Source organism: Rhagoletis pomonella, unplaced genomic scaffold, assembly GCF_013731165.1.
Source record: "Rhagoletis pomonella isolate Grant_MI unplaced genomic scaffold, Rhpom_1.0 Rhpom_scaffold_00002, whole genome shotgun sequence".
Taxonomy (NCBI): Eukaryota; Metazoa; Arthropoda; class Insecta; order Diptera; family Tephritidae; genus Rhagoletis; species Rhagoletis pomonella.
In genome coordinates, this window is record NW_023458556.1 from 63,901,898 (window position 1) to 63,925,498 (window position 23,601).

A 23,601-nucleotide genomic window follows, 5' to 3' on the forward strand; every position below is an offset into this window, starting at 1 on the left:
ATATATATATATGTGATCATAAGTGGGCGGTGCCACGCCCATTTTCCAAAATTTTATCATAAACGTATTTATTGGTAAAGAATTATTGCAAGCATCAATTTTGAATACACTAGCTTTAATATTCACCGATTTATCGAAGATTTCGTATTTCTCTAAATTATATGTGATGTGGGCGTGGTTATTGTCCGATTTTATAAATTTTCGGCCATTTCGTAGGTTATGTCAAGGCCAACAATTGTGCCGAGTTTGGAAGAAATTGGTCCAGCGGTTACCAAGATATACACATGTAACCATAAGTGGGCGTGGTTACGCCCATTTTCCAAAAATGTATAATATTCTTATTTCCCGTCTAAAACTTATTGTAAGTATCAATTTTGAGTGAATATTCTTCAGTAGTTACTAAAATATCGCAGTTTTCGTATTTCTGAAAATTACCGTTATATGGGAGGTAGGCGTGGTTATTGTCCGATTTTGCTCATTTTCAATACCAACCGTCCTACGGCAGAAAGAAGTGCACGTACCAAGTTTCGTTAAGATATCTCAATTTTCACTCGAGTTATCGTGTGCACAGACGGACGGACGGACAGACAGTCACCGCTTAATCGATTTCTCTTTTCATACTGATCATTTATGTATACATTTGTCTATATCTATCTCGATTCGTTTTGCCTGTTACAAACAACCGTTATGTGAACAAAGTTATAATACCCTTGTGCACAAGTGTGCTCGGGTATAAAAATAAAATAAATACCGGGTGACCGTGTAATTTTGTCAAAGATGAAGACAATGATGATAAAACATTAATACACTATATAGGTCAGTTCATATTAATGAACATAAAATCAGATCACTATCGATAAAATGGAAATCCTCAAGGGAAATTTTTAATTTCAACGCATGGAATTTACATACATTTTTTTACTTTCAACCCCCGAATTGCTCAATTACTTCCATTTCTGCAGGATCGCCATTAGGTAAATTGCATTTCCAAAGATTTTTTCAAAATAAATAGCGATGAGGGATATTTCACCCGCCGGTGATAAGAAATCGCAATCACCATAACGCACATCACTAATATTACTGTTCACAATCACGTTTACATTCAAACTTATATGAAATATAGGTATATCCATTTACTTAAATGTAAACGGATTAAGAATCAAAGTGCTAGAAGAGATTTGAGCGTTTGGTACAAAAAGTATTTTTGATGTTGAAATTGTACTTAAAATCGGCAAATTGTACTTTTGTACTTTTTAAAATTAATTCTAATGAAAAAAGTACAATTGTACTTAAAATATCAACACTGTTTCACTGTTCCAGAGATAAGCGATATCAGAATTTCAGTTTGTATGGGCGGTGCCACGCCCCCTTTTCCCAAATCTACCACTTTTCGCCGTAAGTAAGGTATTGATAGCATATGTGGCTGTGTCAAATTTCAGGACGTTAGCATAAGCGGTTTCAGAGATAAGCGATATGAGAATTTCAGTTTGTATGGGCGGTGCCACGCCCCCTTTTCCATTATTCACCACTTTTCGCCGTAAGTACGGTATTGATGGCATATGTGGCTGCGTCAAATTTCAGGACGTTAGCATAAGCGGTTCCAGGGAAAAGCGATAAGAGAACTTCAGTTTGTATGGGAGGTGCCACACCCCCTTTTCCAAAATCTACCACTTTTCGCCGTAAGTAGGGTATTTACAATCCACGCCCCCTATGTATCGGGATTAACATTTCTGGATTAGAGGAAGTTATGCACTTTAAATCGGTAAATGTTTCATTGAAATCGAGCCAACGGTGTTTTAAAAAAAGGGATTACAAAATTTTCTTGTGGCGTATTTATATATAGATTTTATATTAAAATACTTTTAATTTGAAGTTCACTTTCAAAAATTTTTTATTTGAAGCTGCTTTCTCTCTTTGCGGCAGGAAGCAAAATTTATACTGAAGATCCTTTCAGTTGCTTTCGTTTGTGGTATTGAAAAAAAAAAACAAAACTACATATATTTTTAAACTGTGTAATAGTACCACTATTTAAGGACTTCATCTACTTATCTAGATTTCCTCATGGCTTAAATACTTTTTCAAAAGCCATTCGAATATTCAAAGTTTTTGTTATTAAACTGAAACTTATTTTCGAGATAACTTACAACACTCGATCAAAAAACGTCAGCCTTCTTTTTAAATCATTTAAACTCCATCATATTATCGCAACTGTTACGTAACGACCCGACGATATGCCCATATAACGATTGATCTTTTTGTTGTATTAATTTCTGGGGTATATCTGAAACATGTCAACTATAACTAAATTATTTTCTTCTTACTTTTTACAGTACAGCTTAAGGAAGTTCCAACGTTATGTAAAAGCCTTAAGAAAATCCTAAAGTATTTTGCTTTAATTGAAAATTCAGTAAAAATCAATAAAAATTTTGAAAAATCAGGACATTAGCGTACTGATTGAAGAAATGAATAATGAATGGGATCAAAATGGCAAACTTGCTAATTGCTTGTCACCAGCCAACGAACCCAACCAATCATATCTTTGAAATTTCCAAGTCCTTTTAAACAAATCCTGACGCCGGAGAGAAAAACTTAAAACGCATTTTTACTATATTTGGCGCCCCCTAATTTCGTGGGTATATTGACTGTTTCGTGTGTTTTTTTTGTTTTTGTTGTACGGTGTTACAAATTGTTTGCAGGATTGAATACATGGTATTATACATGTTATTTATACAACAACTTTAGTAAATCACTGAGGTTGTTCACGCTTGCCTGGTCATCAGCTTATGTGGTTATATGTTTTATTCAGTTTACAACAATAAAATACACTACACAATAATAAATTTTAACCGTATCTCGTATTATTGTGCTCATTGTGTGCTATTTTCGGCCACTTTTCGTTTTTTTTGTGCTTCGACCATTTGGTAAATACTTAAGACTTTGCTAAGTTAACCGTAACTTAGCAAAACATTCATTCAATGAAGTCTTTTTACTATTTATCTAGGCATATTTTTTTGAGCTTTTTATGTGCTTTCAAAATATTGCACAGTAAACATTGAAAAACCGCTTGACGGATCGCTATCTGGCCCACTTCTTTAACTTTGGTCGAACGCAGGTAAATATTATTGAAGAACTACGTGCTATTTTTGGGCTTTTTAGAGTCACCAAAATACACCGGTAAAAATAAATGTATGAAGAAAAAAAATATTTTTTGCCTAAAATATTATTTTTTTCTTAAAACTGTTGATTATATAGAAAAACGTTATATGAACAGATTAAAGGAATTGTAATTTTTAATTTTTTTTAATTTGTTTGAGCTAAATCGGACTAGTGGTTCTCGAGTTATGTCAAAAAAAGACCACCAAAGGTGACAATTTCCCCTATATGATAGTTATATATATATATCGATTCCTAGACGTGACCCAGCGAAACGCCGGGACACGTATAACTTCTTTTTTACCGATATAACTTTCCCCGGTAGTTTGAACCCTTCCCGATCACTGACCCCTACCATTTGTCTCACAGTGTTATAGGAGCTCATCCAGTTTCCGAGATAATTAAGACTTTGCTGGGTTGACTGTAACTTAGCAAAATATCCATCCAGTGAAGACTTTTTACTGCTCATCTGGGTTTATTATTTTGGGCTTTTTATGTGCTTTGCACATATTGCCCGTTGAACATTGAAAAATCGCTTGACGTCGCGGTAGCCGACCAACTTTATAAAATTTGGTCGAACGCACATAAGTATTATTGAGGAATTACGTGCTATTTTTGGGCTTTTTAGAGTCACCAAAATAATTATAGGATCTCATCCAGTTTCTGAGATAATTAAGACTTTGCTGGGTTAAACGTAACTTAGCAAAACATCCATCCAGTGAAGACTTTTTACTGCTTATCTGGGTTTATTATTTTAGGCTTCTAATGTGCTTTGCTAATATTGCCCGTTGAACATTGAAAAATCGCTAAAAATATTGTCCAGTAATCATTGAAAAATCGTAAATTTAAATTCTTTGATTTTTTTTTAATATTAATATCTTCTGAAAACTGCGATATTTTAGTAACTACAGAAGATTATTCACTTAAAATTGATATTTGCAATAATTTTTAGACGAAAACTTAGAATATTATAAATTTTTGGAAAATGGGCGTAGACACGCCCACTTATGGTTACATGTGTATATCTTGGTAACCGCTGCACCAATTTCTTCCAAGCTTGGCACAGTTGTTAGCCTTGCTACAGCATACCAAATGGCCGAAAATTTTTAAAATTGGACAATATGCACGCCCACATCCCATATAACGGTAATTTGGAGAAATACGAAATCTTCAATAAATCAGTAAATATTAAAGCTAATTTATTCAAAATTGATGCTTGCAACAATTCTTTACCAAGAAATACGTTTATGATAAAATTTTGGAAAATGGGTGTGGCACCACCCACTTATGATCACATATACATATGTATCTCGGTAACCGTTCTACAAATTTGTATCAAACTCGGTATGGTTATTGTGCTTGCCACATAAAAGCGAAACGTTGAAAATCATTGAAATCGGACTAAAATTGAGGCCGCTTTTCATATAACGGTAAATTTCAGGAATGTTTGAAACTTCAATATTTCGAAATTTAAGGACGCTAATTTACTCAAAATTTATACACCCCGGCTTACCATATAGCGGTAGCTTTCGGAAAGGTGAAAAACATATATTCAATACTTGCGCCGGGAATTTAATGTTCGGCGCCGCCCGAACTTAGACTTTCTTACTTGCTTTTTTTGTTTTTATTTTTGTATTATTTTATTTTTTTGTGCTTGATATCACGGTAGCCGACCAACTTTATAAACTTTGGTCGAACACGGATATATACTGCTGAGGAATTAGGTGATATTTAGGGGCTTTTTAGGGCCGTCAAAATTATTTAAGGTGCTCACTCCAGGTTTCCGAGATAATTAAAACTTTACTGGGTTAAATATAACTTAGCAAAACATCTATTGGGCCGTATGAATAAAAATAAGCAATGGCTTTTTCTTAAAATTTCAGATCAGGGATGTGCGATTAATCAATTAATCGAACAAGCTGATTAAACGAAAGCCGGTTAATTAATTAATCAAAGAATAATTATTTTTGATTAATCAAAATGATAAATTTTCCGATTAATTACATATTGATTATGCAGAATCTAATTAATTTGATTAATCAGAAAACTGATTAGTCATAACCTGATTAACCAGAAATCTGAGTAATTGCTGTTATATTTTGTTTTACATACATACATTTATATGTATGTATACAAAAATAGAAAAAATTTATACAAACTTATGTATATATGTATACGTATTTTTCATTTTAACGAGCTACATACATATTTTCTTCGTATGTACTGCACAGTACGTACTTGTTTGGCATTTTATTTTTATTAATAAGACGAATATTGAATGTGCATACGAACATACATATTTGTACATAAAAACATACATATGTATAAAAGAAAATTTCATTTGGTTTGAGAGCAAACTCGAAAGAAATGAACAAAGTTATTCAGATTTCAAATAATAATCGTTTGAGTAAACAGTAATTACTCAGGATCTGATTAATCATAATCTGATTAATCAAATTATTTGATTAATCAGGATTATGATTATTTAAAAAATTGATTAACCGATTAATCGCACATCCCTATTTCAACAATTTTACTCGATTTATTCAAACATAAGTGCAGTAAAAGGTACGAAATTTCAAGAAAAAGCAATTGCTCAGTGTTTATTCATACGGGCCATTAAGTGAAGACTTTTTGTTTAACGTTTTAAGTTTATGAACAACTGTCAAGTGTACTCATTGGGGTGTTTATTAAACTCAGAGTTTAATTTGTCATTTGTTTGTTTACTTTTTCTTATTCACATTTAGCCTATTCCCTTACTCCAGCATTTAGACAGAAATAGCCGTGGTGTAGAATACAAACCGTGTAGCCATAAAGAAATAAAAAAATTAGCTAAATAGAACTTTTCATGCTGATTTCAACCATACGAAGATTATTTGGCGCAAGTTTAACTTTTATATTATTTTTATTTATAATATCTCGGAAACTATTAGACCGATCATAAGCCTATTGATGCTGATGCCGGGTGTATTAATTTTGAGTAAATTAGCGTCCTTAAATTTCGAAATATTGAAGTTTCAAACATTCCTGAAATTTACCGTTATATGAAAAGCGGCCTCAATTTTAGTCCGATTTCAATGATTTTCAACGTTTCGCTTTTATGTGGAAACCACAATAACCATACCGAGTTTGGTACAAATTGGTGGAACGGTTACCGAGATACATATATGTGATCATAAGTGGGCGGTGCCACGCCCATTTCCCAAAATTTTATCATAAACGTATTTCTTCGTAAAGAATTGTTGCAAGCATCAATTTTGAATAAATTAGCTTTAATATTTACTGATTTATTGAACATTTCGTATTTGTCCAAATTACCGTTATATGGGATGTGGGCGTGCTTATTGTCCAATTTTAAAAATTTTCGGCCATTTGGTATGCTGTAGCAAGGCTAACAACTGTGCCAAGCTTGGAAGAAATTGGTGCAGCGGTTACCAAGATATACACATGTAACCATAAGTGGGCGTGTCTACGCCCATTTTCCAAAAACTTATAATATTCTAATTTTTCGTCTAAAAATTATTGCAAATATGTATTTTGAGTGAATAATATTCAGTAGTTACTAAAATATCAGTTTTCAGAAGATATTAATATTAAAAAAAAAATAAAATTAATTTTGCGATTTTTCAATGATTACTGGGCAATATTTTTAGCAAAGCACATTAGAAGCCCAAAATAATAAACCCAGATAAGTAGTAAAAAGTCTTCACTGGATGGATGTTTTGCTAAGTTACAGTCAACCCAGCGAAGTCTTAATTATCTCGGAAACTGGATGAGATCCTATAATTATTTCGGTGACCCTAAAAAGCCCAAAAATAGCACGTAATTCCTCAATAATATTTATTTGCGTTCGACCAAAGTTTAAGAAGTGGGCCAGATAGCGGAACGTCAAGCGGGTTTTCAATGTTTACTGTGCAATATTTTAAAAGCACATAAAAAGCCCAAAAAAATATGCCCAGATAAGTAGTAAAAAGACTTCATTGAATGAATGTTTTGCTAAGCTACGGTTAACTTAGCAAAGTCTTAAGTATTTACCAAATGGTCGAAGCACAAAAAAACGAAAAGTGGCCGAAAATAGCACACAATTAGCACAATAATACGAACACATTTTTTCTTCATTTTTCATTTCAGCGCCGCTAACTTGATTGAGCTCTAAATTGATATACATAAGTCAGTAAATTTTCTAAACAATTATTTATTGCATAAGTGGCATAAATCACTTTACCGTAATGAAAAGTGGTGATTTTCCATGACTATACGAAATTATTTATACTCAGAAAAATATAGGTATTCTAAGATAACAAATACAAGTAAATCTTCATGAAAGTTAGCATCAATGTTTTCAAACGTGCTAAAACGCAAACCCTTACGTATATCGATTTTAAAACAAAGGGACTTATGCCAATTTGAAAATAAACGGCTACTATATTATTCGAAGCTATTCAAACAGAACTCTCCTGTATGACCCTAAATTTATGAATTTTTGAAGCGAAAAGTTCAGTGTCACAGCGGGCTAGAGATGGGCACCGTTTCCAAAAAATCGGTTTTTTGATTAATCTTGGTTATTTATTCAGGTTTTAAACCGTTTAAAAAAACTGCATTAAGAACCTGATCTTTTCGGTTTACCGGAAAAGAAAAACCCAATTACAAAAAACACTGCAAAGAACCAAAAAACATCGATACAAAATTAAATCAAATTTTCACTTACACTTACTACTTACTGCTTGCGCAACGCGAATTAATTAAAACAATAATTTTTTAATTAATTAATTAATTTTATATAACAACTTATAGGAAATATAATTAAGCTTTGGCCATAGTTGTACAAAAACAACCTCATTTCGTAATTCAAAAAAGCAAAACTTGAGAAAAACGGCTTCAAAGTTTTGAATTTAAATGTACTCCGATAGTAAAAATGAATGCATATTTTGTTCTAGTGAGATACTGGAATCGATACAGCTATGAAATTTTTACACAACATAGAAGAAAAGGTAGCGGTAATTTCTGCATACTCTACTATTGAAGTGGAGTGGAAGATCGACCTATCTCGGCAACCAGTTCAAAAACGCCCTATCTCAAAAAACTTTTCAAGAACGCCCTACTTCAGAGTTTGATTGAAATACGCCCTATTTCAGAATTTTATTGAAAAACACCCTATTTAAGAATTTGTTTGAATAACGCTCTATCTCAGAATTCGGTTCAAAAACGCTCTATCTCAAACGAAAATACATTGAAAATAAGCTGAGATAGGGCGTTCTTCAACCAAATTCTGAGGTAGGGCTTTTCTCAATCATATTCTGAAGAAGGGCGTTCTTGAAGTTTTCTGAGATAGGACGTTTTCGAATTGGCTGCCGAGATAGGTCGATCTCCCACTCAGCTATCGATATGTACATATCTGTGGAAATTTGAGAAAACAACTTAAGTCTATCATTCAGGAACAAACTAAATAGCATATGTCGACAAAACACATTTTACCGTCAAAGAGAAAAAAAGTCATAATTCGAAAGAAATATTAAAATATTTTGTATATGTGAATACACAACCTTGTAAATGACTCTGTTTTCAACAACTCAATGCTTTCTTTCAAATAAAATTGATTGCTCTGACGGTAAAAAGAGCTTTGAAAGACGGAGTTAAGTCGGCTTGTCAAATTTCCACATAAATGTGTATGGTAATATATTACTAACTTCAAAATTAAGTGTACAGTGGTTGTTTTTTGAACATTTGCAATGTTTTTAATGGTAAATATTTTTTGTTAATTTTTTATTAAAATATGGATTATGTTTTAACAAACGACAAATAAATCCATCCCAGTTTCAAACTTTGTACGAAATTTCAATATTCACAATCGACGTCGCAACCGATTATGCTTAGCTACTACATAGATCAGCAAACAAAAATTGAGTAGGTCATTTGAAGTTTGTGGTACGCCGTAAAATTTTATTCTTATCTCGAAGAATTACAAAATAACACTGGTTTACAGCAAAAATGTTCTATGGATGCCACTATCCAATTCCTACGTAGAATTGCTCGGTAATTCCGAAAATCGAGTTAATTTTTTTATGGATATGTTTTCGAGATATTTGCAATTTACCCTTATTCAGCTTAAAGCAAAAATTGGTTCCGTTTAATCACGTATATCTTACGAACCAATTTAAAAATCTTAATATAAAATACGACAAATGAAAGCCATAAACCGTATATACATCTCTTTCCGATAGGGTTTATAGTTTCTGACAAATTAATTAATCATTCCAGCTTTTTTTTTTATTTTTTAATGAAAAAATGAAAAATAAATCAAACTTTAACAGAAGAAAAATTAAAAAAAAAACAGTTCTGTGCCAAATATTTTCATTCGTACTACAGCCTGTTCTGTTACAAAAAAAATCAAGTTACTGATGAAGAAAATCGATGGATAAATACGAAATAATCAGTGGTCAAATAAAAATGCGCAAGATTATTTGTATGAAAATTGAGCACGAAAGAATGTTACTCATACGCCGCGTTCACTTAAGTAACACGCTTTTCTGCTCATATTTTTTAATTTTTCTTCTGTTGAAGTTTGATTTTTTTTTCCTTTTTTTCATAAAAAAATAAAAAAAGCTGGAATGATTAATTAATTGGTCAGAAACTATAAGCCCTATCGGAAAGTGATGTATATATGGTTTATGGAGAATTTCATTGGCTTTCATTTGCCGTATTTTATATTAAGGTCGTAAGATATACGTGATTAAAAGGAACCAATTTTTGCTTTAAGCTGAATAACGGTAAATTGCAAATATCTCGAAGACGTATCCATAGAAAAAAAATTAAGCTGAATTTCGGAATCACCGAGCAATTCTTCATAGAAATTGGATAGTGGCGTCTGGAGAACAAAAACCAAATTAAAATTTGTTAAAACTGTTGCACTTTATAAATTTCACCACATTATTATATGTTCTTTTTTTGTTCAGCGACATAGTTATGACCAGATTATCTGATTTTCGAGCTGAACTATCCAATACGTTATTAAGATTACAAAATTTTTCCCCTGAAAGAAGATAACTTTTCCATTTGCAACCCTAATTTATCGATTATTTTTGGTAAATAGAGGAGAAACGTCACATACAATTAACGCCGCTAAGTAAAAACGCGTGGTTGATGTATTTTTTATTAAAAAATGTGATGAAAATCGATTTAGTCTGCATGCTTACATGTCGTCCCACTCCCGTATCGTCCCTCAATGCTTCATTGTTGCAATATTTTGTGTACCACGTTTCAACGCTTGCTTTTTTTCTGACATCAGTTCGCACTAGGGATGTCAGTGGCAAAACTAAATCGATATAATTCTTTGATTCGATGCATCGAAATGTACATCGATATTTTTCACGCTTAGATAAGCACTAAAACATTGGTAAATATGCTTGCAAATATGTTCGAAAAACAAAAACATTTAGTTACAGTTTCATTTTTTTATGCAGTTTATATCAAGGATTGAAAAATTACAATGGACAATCAAATGTTGCTTGATATTCTCAAATAATAGAGATCTGCGCTGGTCGTTTTAGTTTATTTTTAATATTCGTCATTCTTCATTTGAGATAAATTGTTTTTAATCCTTTCAATAACATCAATGCCGTCCCGAAGAGACAAACCATTGGTTGAAAATATTTGCACCCAAGCAGAAATGGAATTGAAGTTACGGGTTAATAAAAACCAAATTTGTTTTTATGTTATTATTTGTAAACATTTCGACGTAAAAAAAACGCCAAAGAAATGGTCAAGAAAAATTTATTGAGCCAAATTTTCTTAAGAAGTACGAAGTCCTTAGAAATTTGGTACGCGTTCTACTATGGTTTGCTAAAGTTTGTTTGTGATGAATACAAGGTACTCTTGTTTTCAACAGAAATATATAGAAAGTGAGACAGCAGGCTGTAAAATATCAGATGTCCAAACTGAAAAAAAACTAGATGGAAAAAATCGCTGGCTCGAAATTCATTTTAGACCTATGGTTTCTTGGGCAAAAATGCTTGAAATAACCCAAATAACCATAATCGCGATGTGCCTTTGATGCAAAAAATTTGACCCGCCCTAATACACATTGATGCCAATAGTAGGGAAAAGAGGCTACATGCAGGGAAATGCAGCCTTAAATTTGCGATGTGGGGAAAAAAGGACAGACTTTCAATATTAACTAAAATTCAGAATTTTAAAATTCCCTACATTTGTCTCATGCCATTAATAATTGAATCGGTGAGTTCGACAACTGTACAAGTTCAAAATCAGTTTTTCGTTGTTGAGAGTTGAAATTCGTCGAGAACTGAAATTATTTAAATGTAACGAATGTTAGCAAGTTAAATCTTCATATGTGCTTGATCACACCCACTGAACTGCAAGGCTTTTAAAGTATGTATGTACTTTGTCTGCGCTTGAACATACTCATTTGATTCAAGCTTACTTAATGCCATTTTTCCCGCGTATTCATCTATATTTACGCGATTATATTGTTATAAACAGGGAACGGATTTTTAGGACCTAAAAACCTATAAAAAGGCAAAATAAAGTAACGAAATAGGCTGGAAAAGGCAAAATAAAATAGCGCAAAAGGCAGGAAAAGGCATTAGGTATTGTAAAAAAGGCAAAATAAAATAGCGAAAAAGGCAGGAAAAGGCAAAAAAAAGGTATTGCAAAAAAAGCAAAATAAGGCACTAAAATACGAGGAACAATCAAAAAATATATCTTTTTTATAAATGTTTATATTACAAGTAAAAAGAGAAAAACTGTGAACTAGTTTCATTTTATGAAAAATTTGTACTTTGAATCTTTGACTATTTTATCCTTTCGAGTTTCTAACTCATAAAACTTTAATCTGTATAGTTGTAGTAACATTGAACCACAAGATGCATTTTGAAGTTTTCTGGCAGCATTTTCATTCGATTTTCGCGAAGAAATGCCTTGAATGTACTAAATGTGCGCTCGACGCAAGTTGATACAAGTGGAGCCCAATTTAAATATGGAACGTTTGAAACGTTCATATTATCAGGAATAAGGGCGTTTTCCTCGCCCTTTACAATTTTATCCACACCCCTTATTGTCTTCAAGCCTACGTTAGCTGAGAAAACGGCTTTGAATTTTTTCAACACCAATTTGGCAAGAGGTCCCTGCGCTTCTATAAGCCGCATGGGCATGTATATATTTTTTAATCTTAAAAAAAAAATGTAAATGCTATAATCACTTTTTTAAAGGTAGAAATAGCAAAAAAGGCAAATATCTTAAAAAAGGCAAAAAAAGGCAACATCAAATGTGTATATATGGAATCAGGGAAAGCTAAATCGTGGACATTCTTAATCGAATATACTCTATCTCTTTAGCAGTAAAAAGGCAATTTCCATAAAATCCGTTCCCTGGTTATAAATAACACAAAAGGAGAGTCTGAATAAAAGAGCGAAGATTGTAAGTTGCTGCTAATGTTTAAAATAAAAGATGAATTTTCAAAAGATTGTTTGTTTCATTTCGATGTATGAAAAAATATGTAGGGAAATCTTGTAGGAAATAATTATATTTGTGTAGGGAAAAGTGGGGATTTTCTTGAGAAGCGGTAGGGATCTTTTCAAAAATTTATTGGCATCACTGTTTATTAGAGTGGTTCATAAAAACACTATTTTTGGAAATTCATAAACGTTACATAAGAATATTGTTATTTGTGATAAAAAAAGAAACACGTATTTTTTATTTTGAAAAAAAAAAGTTTTTTTAGAGGTCGCGCTTGTTGGTTTTTTATAAAAACGCTGATATTCTCAATTTGTTTATATTCGTGGCATGTTAAAATGCAGCTAAAAACTTGGTTTTTACATATAATTACTCTGATATGATCTGTCTTGGACAGTTAGAATGGGCCTACTCCCCGAAAATATGCTCTCGAAAAGACACTAGTAAAATTAAAACGTTGATACTGAACAATTTACGCATTGTCATGAGTTGGAACTTGTTAGCAGGGGGTTTCTGAGGTTGCTTATTAGGAATCTGAAGTCAGTTTTCCAAAATTCCAAATGGCGGATCCAAAATGGCGATCAATTTTTCTTTTAAATGATTGGATTTGTTCGAAACCCGGCACTCGAGAGTTTTTGTGGTCGCCGATTACGAACCTGAAGTCAATTTTTTTAAATTCAAAATGGCGGATCCAATATGGCGATCAAATTAAAAAAGAATTATTAAAATAAATTACTAAAAGAATTACTAAAATACTGCAGCATAAGATAAGCATTGTCAAGGGTTGAAACTCGTTTCCAGTGGGTTTCTGAGCTTGCTGATTATGAATCTGATGTCAGATTTTCAAAATTCAAAATGGTGGATCCAAAATGGCGACCAACTTAAAAGAAATGATTGGATTTGTTTGAACCTCCTAACCGCCATTTTGAATTTTGAAAATCTTACATCAGATTCGTAAACAGCAACCCCAGAAACCCACTGGAAACGAGTTTCAACCCTTGACAATGTTTAAAACGTGCAGTATCAACGTTTTAATTTTAGTAATTTTTTTTTAAATCTGATCGCCATATTGGATCCGCCATTTTGGATCCTCCATTTTGAATTTTGAAAAACTGACTTCAGATTCCTAATTAGCAACCCCAGAAACCCCCTGGTAACAAGTTCCAACCCATGACAACACGTAAGTCCGTCCAGTATCAACGTTTTAATTTTACTAGTCTCTTTTCGAGAGCATATTTTCGGGCACTAGGCCCATTCTAACTGCCTAAGACAAGTATGTAATTTAAGGAATGTTCCCCAATAATACCAGAGTAATTATGTGTAAAAACCAAATTTTAAGCTGCATTTTAACATGTCAAGAAAATAAAAAAATTGAGAGCATCAGCGTTTTTATAAAAAACCGACCAGCGCGACCTCTAAAGGGCTAACTATAAAATGAATAAGCAAGCGTGTGCAAACGTGCGAATACACATAAATCCTATTCTGAAACTATAATGTGCTTAACATCAAGTTTCGTCAAGTTTCGCCAAACGTCATTTGCTTAAGGAAAGAGCGATACTGATCGCACCTTCCGTACGGAATCAGCTGTTTGTCCTCGTACGTATGTATGTGCATATGTAACACATGCAGTGTTGCCTCATTGGTATTTTTTTACCGAAATTGGTAATTTTTTTCTTTATTTATCATATTTGGTAATTTGGTAACTTATTTTTCAACTTGGTAACTTTTTCGAATCAGTCCTACATGTAACACAGGTCAAAAGAAGTTCTGGTTCCACATTAGGAAGTGGGCCGTAAGCGTTTCCTTTTACAGAAACACCAGGTTATCCTGAAAGTTTCGCAAGGCGAACAGTTATTCGGCGTTTCTAGGTTACTATAATTGTGTGATCTACAACAAACTGCTTGATAGTGGCTATTGTTATATCTAATTAAATGTGGCAACACTGAACTCATGTAAGTAAAATATAGCCACCTAAAAGTATACACTACGTTGCTTATGCATTTGACAGACTTTTCGTTCATTTTTTGGCAGTCAGTTACGGCAGCTTATTCATATTATAGTTAGCCCTTATGCCACCAATTTTAATTGGCATTCAAAAGAGAAAAATTTCGGTGATTGGTGAATTGGTGAGAAGTGGTTACGCTCTGTTTGCTGATTGGCGAGCACAGGGTTGCTTCTTAATAAATGCCTTTTTCCATTTCATACAATTTCGCACACAATGGCAGCACTGAAGTAAAAATGCAACTGAAAATGCATCAAAATTGAAGTCGGAAAATGAAAAATGGAAGAACAACTTAATATTTTTTCTTTCTTTAATATTTAATTTTTGTAATAATATTTTTTTTAATATCTACTTTATAATAATAAAAAATATTTTTTACTAGATTTCTTATATTTAATACTAATACTTTTTCGCAAAATAGCGTATTGCCACCCTGAAAAATTGGCGTGCTGGCTGTTCGGTTCACCCAGCAAATCGTGCTGGCTGTTCGATTTCGAAAATTCCCTCACTCCGTGCTGTGCACAACAACAATTGCACGGTGATTGCCAATCGAAATTGGTGGCGTAACCACTGCCTAAGAATTTCCAAATTTGTTTATACTGGCAATAAAGTATCCCTGCGCACTACCTTCCTCAGTGAACCAAATCAGTGTTTGAATTGTTCAACTTTGCGTTCAACATTTGCGTTCAACTGGACGCAGGGTTGCACGTAAAGTTGAATGGCTAAATGTTGGCTGGCGACTAACTTTGTTGAAAGCTATTAGTTGAAAGGCCATTCAACCAAAAGTTTAATGCAAAGTTGAACAATGCAAATACCTTTTTATGGCGAATATTTTGATAATTTTTCATATTTTGATATTTTTAGCCATTTAACTTTTTTTTTCATGCAACCCTGCGCTGGGTTGAACGCAAATGTATTTTAACTTAAATTACAAATTAGATACTATTTATATAATTCGATTATAACAATACAAAAAAAATGTAACTAGATTTTTAAATTGAATCTTCTATAACCGAAATCTAGAAATCCGGCCGGATTTCAGCCAGTATCCGGCCAGATATGCGGGTAGCAGAAAAACGGACGGAAAAGCCGGATCCGGATATCAACCGGATACCCGGCACATCCCTAATTTGAAGCCTGTTCATTGCAGATATACACTCGGAGGTTTGTTATTGTACAGACCAGGTCCTTAGCACTCACCCCTAACCAGTCAGCCACAGCGGCCGCCCTGATGTCACTTAAATTTAACCATTAGTTTGCGTTCTCGCCAAGTGAGTTTGTTCTCTGACCACTGACAGCAACTGCTTAAGTAACTCTAGGGAGCTAGTATTCAAATATTGAAAAATATCAGCACCTGTAATATGTACATATAAACCTTAATCACAAATTCAAATCCCAAAGTCCTCAGCTGAAACAGATTATTCGCAATAAATGTATACCTTTAAATTATAATAGATGTTTAAAAAAATATAGATAGCAAAAAGTTTCGGCTTCGGCAAAAACTTCGGTCTTTTTTTTTTGCCGCCAAGCATTCAGCCGAATATGAAAATATTGCAGATTAATCGGCAAACCGAAGCCGAAGCTGAACAATCGGTCGGATTCTAATTTTCTATTTACTCCCACTGTGGTATTGAGAAAAGCAAATTTCGCAAGAAGTATGTTAGAGGCCAATGTCTTGTATAGTTTGTATGTATGTATGCAAGTTTGTAAAGGAAGCATTTCTTTTTTTATACACTACCTTGCGGAGATGTTAGTGTAGAGATGGTAGCGTTACCTCTATGTGCGCATTCCTTTTTAAAATTTAAGCGTATTGGTGTGCCAGGCAACGGTTTCCCCCGACGATTTTGTATGGACAAGCCGATATTGAACATGGCCGTACCTGAGTTATTACCGGCACAAGGCAGGAAAATACTGAAATCTGCAAAGAGAATCATAACCGTTATTGGACACAACTAGTGTATTTAAGGCGTACATATGTACATACATAAGTACATATCAACAATCAATAGAGAATGCTTAAATTTAAGTTTGCAAGGCAACATTCACAAGTACGTTACATAATTATCTTCCCCGATCTAAGCACCCTTTAGAATTTCTCGGCATCTTGAAGAAACATGTGAAAATAAAAGACCCCAAAACCAAGTGGAATTAACACGGAAATAACAGAGACATAGCATTTACGAATTTTTTTAGTGGTTTTAAAATGTTTCAAAAGCTTAATTTAATATTCCTTAAATCGGAAGATTTCAGGACATGCAGTAGTACTTCCCGCTTATCTGAATTCGGTGTAATACTTCAATCAGTAAAGGGCCTGATTTATGCATGTACACATACGTTTCGTAGATGCTGTATTTGGCGTAAAATAGCAGAGTTCGATTGCTATATATTGTGAAAAAATATATTATGAGTGCTTACTTTTTTCTTCTGCCGGTATTCGTCCTTTCGTTTTAATCGATAACGTAGGAGCTCTTAGAATATTATCGTCCAGCGTTTGCAACCGATCGAAATGGTAAAAATATTTTCTGCTACCCGACTTCCACGTGAAATTCACGTAATTTACTTCGGCGGGTATAATCAAGTATTTATAGATGTTAATTTCTCTCAAATCGTTCAGAACTTCACCATTTTCGATGGCATATATGCGACCATGCGCAAAGCCTTGTGGAAAGAAAAGTGCTTTAAACTTGAAAATCAGATCGGTTTTTTGGAAATCAAAAAGAGTTCACGGGGGAGTCTCTTCCATTTCATTCGACTGAGCATGTGGCGGAGACTCCCCCCTAGAAATACATTACCACTTAACATATTCAACTGTTGCTCATTGATCCACAATGAGAGCTGATTGTCCTCGTGATGCTGACGATGATGATGTTTTTTACGATGCCCTCGACGATGGCCATTTCCGATATTACCTCCGCCTCCGCCTCCGCCACCACCATCTTCTTCAAAACTCATGAGTTCACGATCAGCTTCATTAGAGTGCGTGTGTTGCTTTCGGCATTCGATCAAGCTGTTCCAGCATAGTAGCAGAAGCAACGATGTTAGATAGAACCATCTGATTACTCGTGTTTGTGTAAGGTGGAGCATTTTTCTGCAATGACATTAACACTATACATACATACATACATATATGAGGAGGATGCATATTTGGATATTGATATGCATGTATGTAAGGGGTAAATATATACACACATACTATGTAGATATAAATGAAATTGTGCATAATGAAGTAAGTAATTTAAAGAAGAACACTATAAACGGCAAAGGAGTGCTTTCCGGCTCTGCGAGTACACAACTCTACCTCTTAACGATAATGGCAATAACAAATATAGAAAAGACCGTTGGTTTTTTACATTTTTTTTGTTGACGGTGTTAGTCACTTTCTTCCATACGAGGTGAATTCGATGATATGAAGAAAATGAGAAACACCTTCAACAAAAAAAATTAAATCAAAAATCAACCGTAAGTCCCAGCTACTTTAAGTGTGACTTCCTTATACTTAAATTAATTGGGCTACAGAACTGCATTCTCAAAATCTTTCTGTGAAATCTAATTAAAAGGCTGGACATTTTTACATACAGGTGAAACTATTATGTATAAGCGTGTAAAAAAAAAAACAAAAAAAAATATAAGGAGCAGAAATTAGCATCTGAGTTTGGTTTTATTCTGTAGCTAAGACTTTTCTACGTAAACTCCAATAGGTTTAAAGGCAACATCCGACAATGTGTTGTTACTGTTAATTTTAACAACTCAAATTTTGTTTAAAATAAACTTAAAAAATACCTTTACATTTTTATTTTTTACAAATTTCTCTTACAGTATTAGTTTTCACAAATTTTTTAACAATGTACTACAGCTGCTATGTAAAGGAGCGCGAATTCGGTGTTGGATTTGTGGTGGGAGAGAGACTCCGTCGCCGAGTAATGTCGTTCAGCCCGGTGGATGAGCACCTAGCCACTATCCGCATCAAAGCGAGATTCTTCAACATCTCGCTAATTTTCGCCCATGCTCCGACGGAAGAGAAGGACGAGGCGTCCAAGGATATCTTCTATGAGCGTTTGGAGCGCGCATACGAGCGCTGCCCCCGCCATGATATCAAAATCGGGCTTGGCGATTTCAGTGCCAGGGTGGGCAAGTAAGGGATGTTTGGAACCACACGGACTGGGGTTGATCGACTTCGCCGGGGCCCGAAACATGGTAGTATGTAGTACTAGGTTCAAGCATAAAAATATCCATCAAGCTACGTGGCTGTCTCCGGATCGAAAAACGAGAAACCAAATCGACCATGATGTGATAGACGGAAGGCACGCTTCCAGTGTTTTAGACGTACGTACACTCCGAGGTCCAAACATCAATCTCAGACCAGTGTCTTGTTGCAGCCAAGATACGCACCTGCCTCTGTGCAGCAAAAATGCAAGGAAAGCTTAACGTCGAAAAGCTGCAATCACAACAGACAGCCAATGCATTTTCTACTCGACTCTCACAGCTGCTCTCAGAAAACACTCTTCAACTAAGCAACATATGCGAGCAGTGGAGCAACATTTCCCGCTCATTAAGTACAACCGCCGAAGAATTAATCGGATTTCAGCGAGCCCGAAATAACAACTGGAACGATGAGGAATGTCAGGAAGCTGCAGAGAAAAAAGATGCCGCCTACAGGGCCACGCTGCGATCGGGCGCAACGCGTGCTATGTGGGACCGCTATAGGGAACTGAATAGGGAATCGAGACGTATTTGCCGCTATAAGGGGAGAGAGGCCGAAATATGTGAGGCCAGGGCCAACTCCTGTAAGAACAACAATGGCGACCTAGTTACCGATGTCCAGAACGTACTTAAATTATGGAGGGAAAACTTTTCCGCCCTACTGAATGGTAGCAGCACGAAAAGTTGCGGAGAAGATGAACCTGAGCCCCCAGTCGATGATGACGGAGTCGATGTTCCACTGCCTGACTATGACGAGGTATGTATAGCAATAACGCGACTGAAAAACAACAAACCAGCTGCTGAAGCTCACGGCCTTCTAGCTGAGCTATTCAAGTACGGCGGCGGGGAGTTGACAAGGTGCATCAACTGCTATGCAGAATATGGTCAGATGAACGCATGCCCGACGACTGGATTTCAAGTGTTCTCTGCCCAATCCACAAGAAAGGTTACCCCGCCATTCGCGCCAACTACCGCGGAATCAGCCTTCTAAGCATAGGATACAAGGTCTTATCAAGCCTATTGTGTGAAAGACTGAAGCCCACCGTCAATGAACCGATTGGACATAATGAGTGTGACTTTAGACATGAAAATCCACCATAGATCAGCTATTCACAATACGCCAATTCTTGGAAAAAACCCGCGAGAAAATGATCGACACTCACCATCTATTTGTCGACTTTAAAGGCGCTTTCGACAGCATTTGGCAACCCCGCCAAACTAATACGGCTGTGTAAAATGACGTTCAGCAATACCACCAGCTCCGTCAGATTTGGGAAAGACCTCTCCGAGTCGTTCGCCACCAAACGGGGTTCCAGACAGGGCGACTCCCTTTCACGTGTGTTCTTTAACCCCTCGGAGGGAGCGCTTTGAAAGTTACACGAGAGGGCGCGCCGCGGCAATTTAGCCACAAAGTGCATCTCAAAGGTTGAGTGCATTTTTTTTATTTATGTCGAAAAATCATTCAAATAAAACATTTAAATAATTTTTTTTTATACTGAAACATCCCACTAGAACTTGAAGGGAGATCTCCCAATGTAAGGAATAAAAGAGTACTCCCTTTGTCCTGATTTCGGATCAATAGTAGAGATTTGTCGGTTTTGAACTCCATTATAACTCGCTCAGGAGTCAAATAGGAGTTCTCCTAAGCGAGCAACAAACGAATACTCCCAGAGGCATGATTTTGGAGCAATAAACGATTTTGGTCGACTTTGTACTCCTTTATTACTCGTTTGGGAGCCAAACGGGAGTTCTCCCAAGTGAGCAATAAAAGAATACTCGCTGAGGAATGATTTCGGAGCTATAACTGAGATTTGTCGGTTTTGTACTCCGTTATTACTCGCTTACGAGCAAAAAGCGATGTCTCCTAAGAGAGCAATCCAGGAGTATTCCTTTTGATTTATGGGGGAGCTATAGGCACCTCGTTCAAAAGAAATTTTGTGTTATTGGAAAAATGTATCATAAGGAAAACTACAGAAAATATTTCATATAGAAACAATATAAGGAGGATACAATAATTTAATGTCGATAGGACACATTTAAATGAAGGTCCGTCGGTATGTATTGCAACTTTTGTTTAATTTTATTAAATATTGTATTAGATACCGCTAAATACTTTTCAGATTTGGCAAATTATTAGGAGTGTCAGCACTTACGCATGACTCCGTGGTTTTAACGTTCATATCAAGCCGGTCCAGATCTTTTACTGGGTGACAAAGATATCAGATGGGCAAAGTCACCTACACATTAAAACAAGAAAGTTTTATACACTCTCCCTATTTGCGTGAACTCCTGAACACCCAAGCATCCCTGACACCCAGGACATCATGTAGTTATCTTACCGTTTTATTATTATATTCTGTTTTACTTTTAATGCATTTGTTCGCAACAGCAATTCCAAAATTAATCAATAATGTACAAGTAATAAGTATTATTTATGTTTTGCTGATCTCATACTTATAGGTATCAGTTAAGATCTTTTAATATTGTATACAAACATGTGTTTAAAAAATGAAATAAATGGATTGCGTAAATAGCAAAATCTTCAAGCTATTGTGTGGGGCAATGAAAAGCTCTTTTATTACTTGTACAGGAGGCTTTCGGGATGCCTCCCATGGGAGTTCTGACTTATTGCTCGTTCGGGAGGAATATAGGATGTTTTTCTATGTGCACTCCCTTGTTGTCTTTTTGGGAGGTATAGGGGAGGTTTTTATGGGAGTACTCCCGTATTGCTCCGTTAGGAGGTTTGTGGGATGATATTTCTGTGTGTGCTCCCCGATTGCTCGTTTAGGAGATAAAAGGGATTACTCCCCTTCCTAGGACATACAATGTTAAAGGGAGTATACAAAATTACATGCTTATACACAAAAGCATAGGGAGCAATGGGGAGTATTCGTATACTCCCCAGGGAGTACTCACCGAGCAATCGTACGAAGCTCCGAAGTTCTACTGGGATATTATAAGCATTTATTTTTTACATTTTTATCCGTCATCATCAACAGTGATGTTGGTACATTCTACACTTTGTGAAATATGCTTACAATATTTTCTGCAAACATTTTTGTTACAATTAATACAACCTAGGATCCTAGGTAGACAGAGTCCTTCACTACTTCAAAGTTATATCTGCCAACAGTGACATGTGTCCCGAAACGCGTGGACTCTTTATATGTTGCCAGCAGGTCCTTTGTCTTGCCCTCGTTCACCGCTAGACCAACCTCTTTAGCTTCTTTTTCTAAACTGGAAAATGCTGCGGTTATGTCCCTTTATTTTAGACCTACGATATCGATATCATCTGCATACGCCAATAGCATCGTTCTTTTGCCATATATGGTGCCGCTGGAATTCAGATTGGCAGCTTGGCTTGGCTTGACAAATTTCTTAGCTAAACCCTAAGCAAGGCTCGTACCGAGTTTGGTAAGGATTGGTGAAGCGGTTACTTAGATATAGTATTTCACCATAAGTGCGCGGGGTCACGCCCCTTTTCCAAAAATTTCATAATAATATTATTTTGTACCGAAATTCTACTTTACATACTAATTTTCAACAATTTGGATCCAATATTTACTGAAATATATTAGTTTTTGCAAATACCGTTATATGTGGTAGAAGTGCGATCTCGCCCATTTTGAATAGCAACCTACTATCTATCTCGATTTCTTTAGGCTGTTACAAACAACCGTTATGCGAACAAAGTTATAATACCCTGTGCACAAGTGCGATCGGGTATAAAAATAAATACGAGTAATTTTTAAGCAAAAAACCACCGACTTCAATTCTCAATTAAAGGCACCTAATTTCTCTTCAAAACCCTTGAATTTAAACCTCAGGAAAGTTTATTTTATTAGTTTAGACAATATATTTCATTAAGAGTTAACAACTAAAAAAAAGCTCACTACATGTACGAAATGCTAAACTCCATCTGAGCAATTTAATTAAAGGCATTATTAATAAAGGTTTAGAAAAGTCATAAAATGTCCGAAAATGCTTATGCTAATAATGAGTCTATCCTCTAGATTTATTTATCACTTCAAAAATGCGGTTCAGCATCGAAGAAATCACTTTTTGGAACTCCGAATGCGGAATTTTGGACCACTCTTCAGTTACGGTGCTACGATGCTGTTCTACCGACTGAAACTTTCGTCCTGCAGCGTATACTTGATGAGAAAGATTGCGCCACATGTTCTCGAACGGATTTAGGTCTGGAGATCGCGATGGCCACTCTAAAACAAGAGTTTCCTTTTCTCGAAGCTAACTGCGGGTGGCACGTCATGCGTGTATTTCCTAAAGTTAATCAAAACTTCGTATAAAAGATTTATGTAGTCCTCCGAGTTTTCTGAAGCTCAAACACGACTACCTGTAATTGAATTTCGTAGGAGAACCAGCCACTAAACGGGAAACTTCACAAATACTTAGAAAAAACGTACGATATCGGCATATTTTATGTGCCCGACGAAATAGAGGTTTAAAAACTTAGACCAGAGCAAAAAGAAAGTACCGTAACCGTTGAAAGAAATATTAATGGTATAAATGCAAATGCCTTTAATTAAATTTCGCGGAGTGTATAAAAATTTACGAGTACCGTTAATTTCATGATCCAAAGTTATGCGGCAACATATATAAAAAAATATTCCGACGAATTGATAACCTTCTCCTTTTTTTGAAGTCGGTTAAAAATGAAGCAAAGCAAAAAAAAAAATAATAAAAAATTTTTAAAAATTGGATTAGAAACCATCGAATAAATTTCGAATCCAAAGTTTCATGCCTGTAATAGACGCACT

General features: G+C 35.0%; 1 protein-coding gene across 5 annotated transcripts in view; it reads right to left on the minus strand.

Annotated features, from left to right (window-relative positions):
• Nucleotides 1-23,601, minus strand: part of LOC118733967 (protein shifted) — a 109,900-nt gene that overhangs the window by 16,066 nt on the left and 70,233 nt on the right. The window contains exons 2-4 of one of the 5 annotated variants that reach the window (XM_036463627.1): nucleotides 17,416-17,711; nucleotides 17,039-17,281; nucleotides 16,398-16,541 (exon numbers count right to left, since the gene is read on the minus strand). In XM_036463627.1, coding sequence (XP_036319520.1) covers nucleotides 16,398-16,541; nucleotides 17,039-17,281; nucleotides 17,416-17,707 — 679 coding nt within the window. In that variant the 5' untranslated portion in view covers nucleotides 17,708-17,711. Of the gene's footprint in view, nucleotides 1-16,361; nucleotides 16,542-17,038; nucleotides 17,300-17,415; nucleotides 17,729-23,601 lie in introns of all 5 variants that reach the window. The other 4 variants (XM_036463625.1, XM_036463626.1, XM_036463624.1 and 1 more) reach the window with 4 other exon arrangements.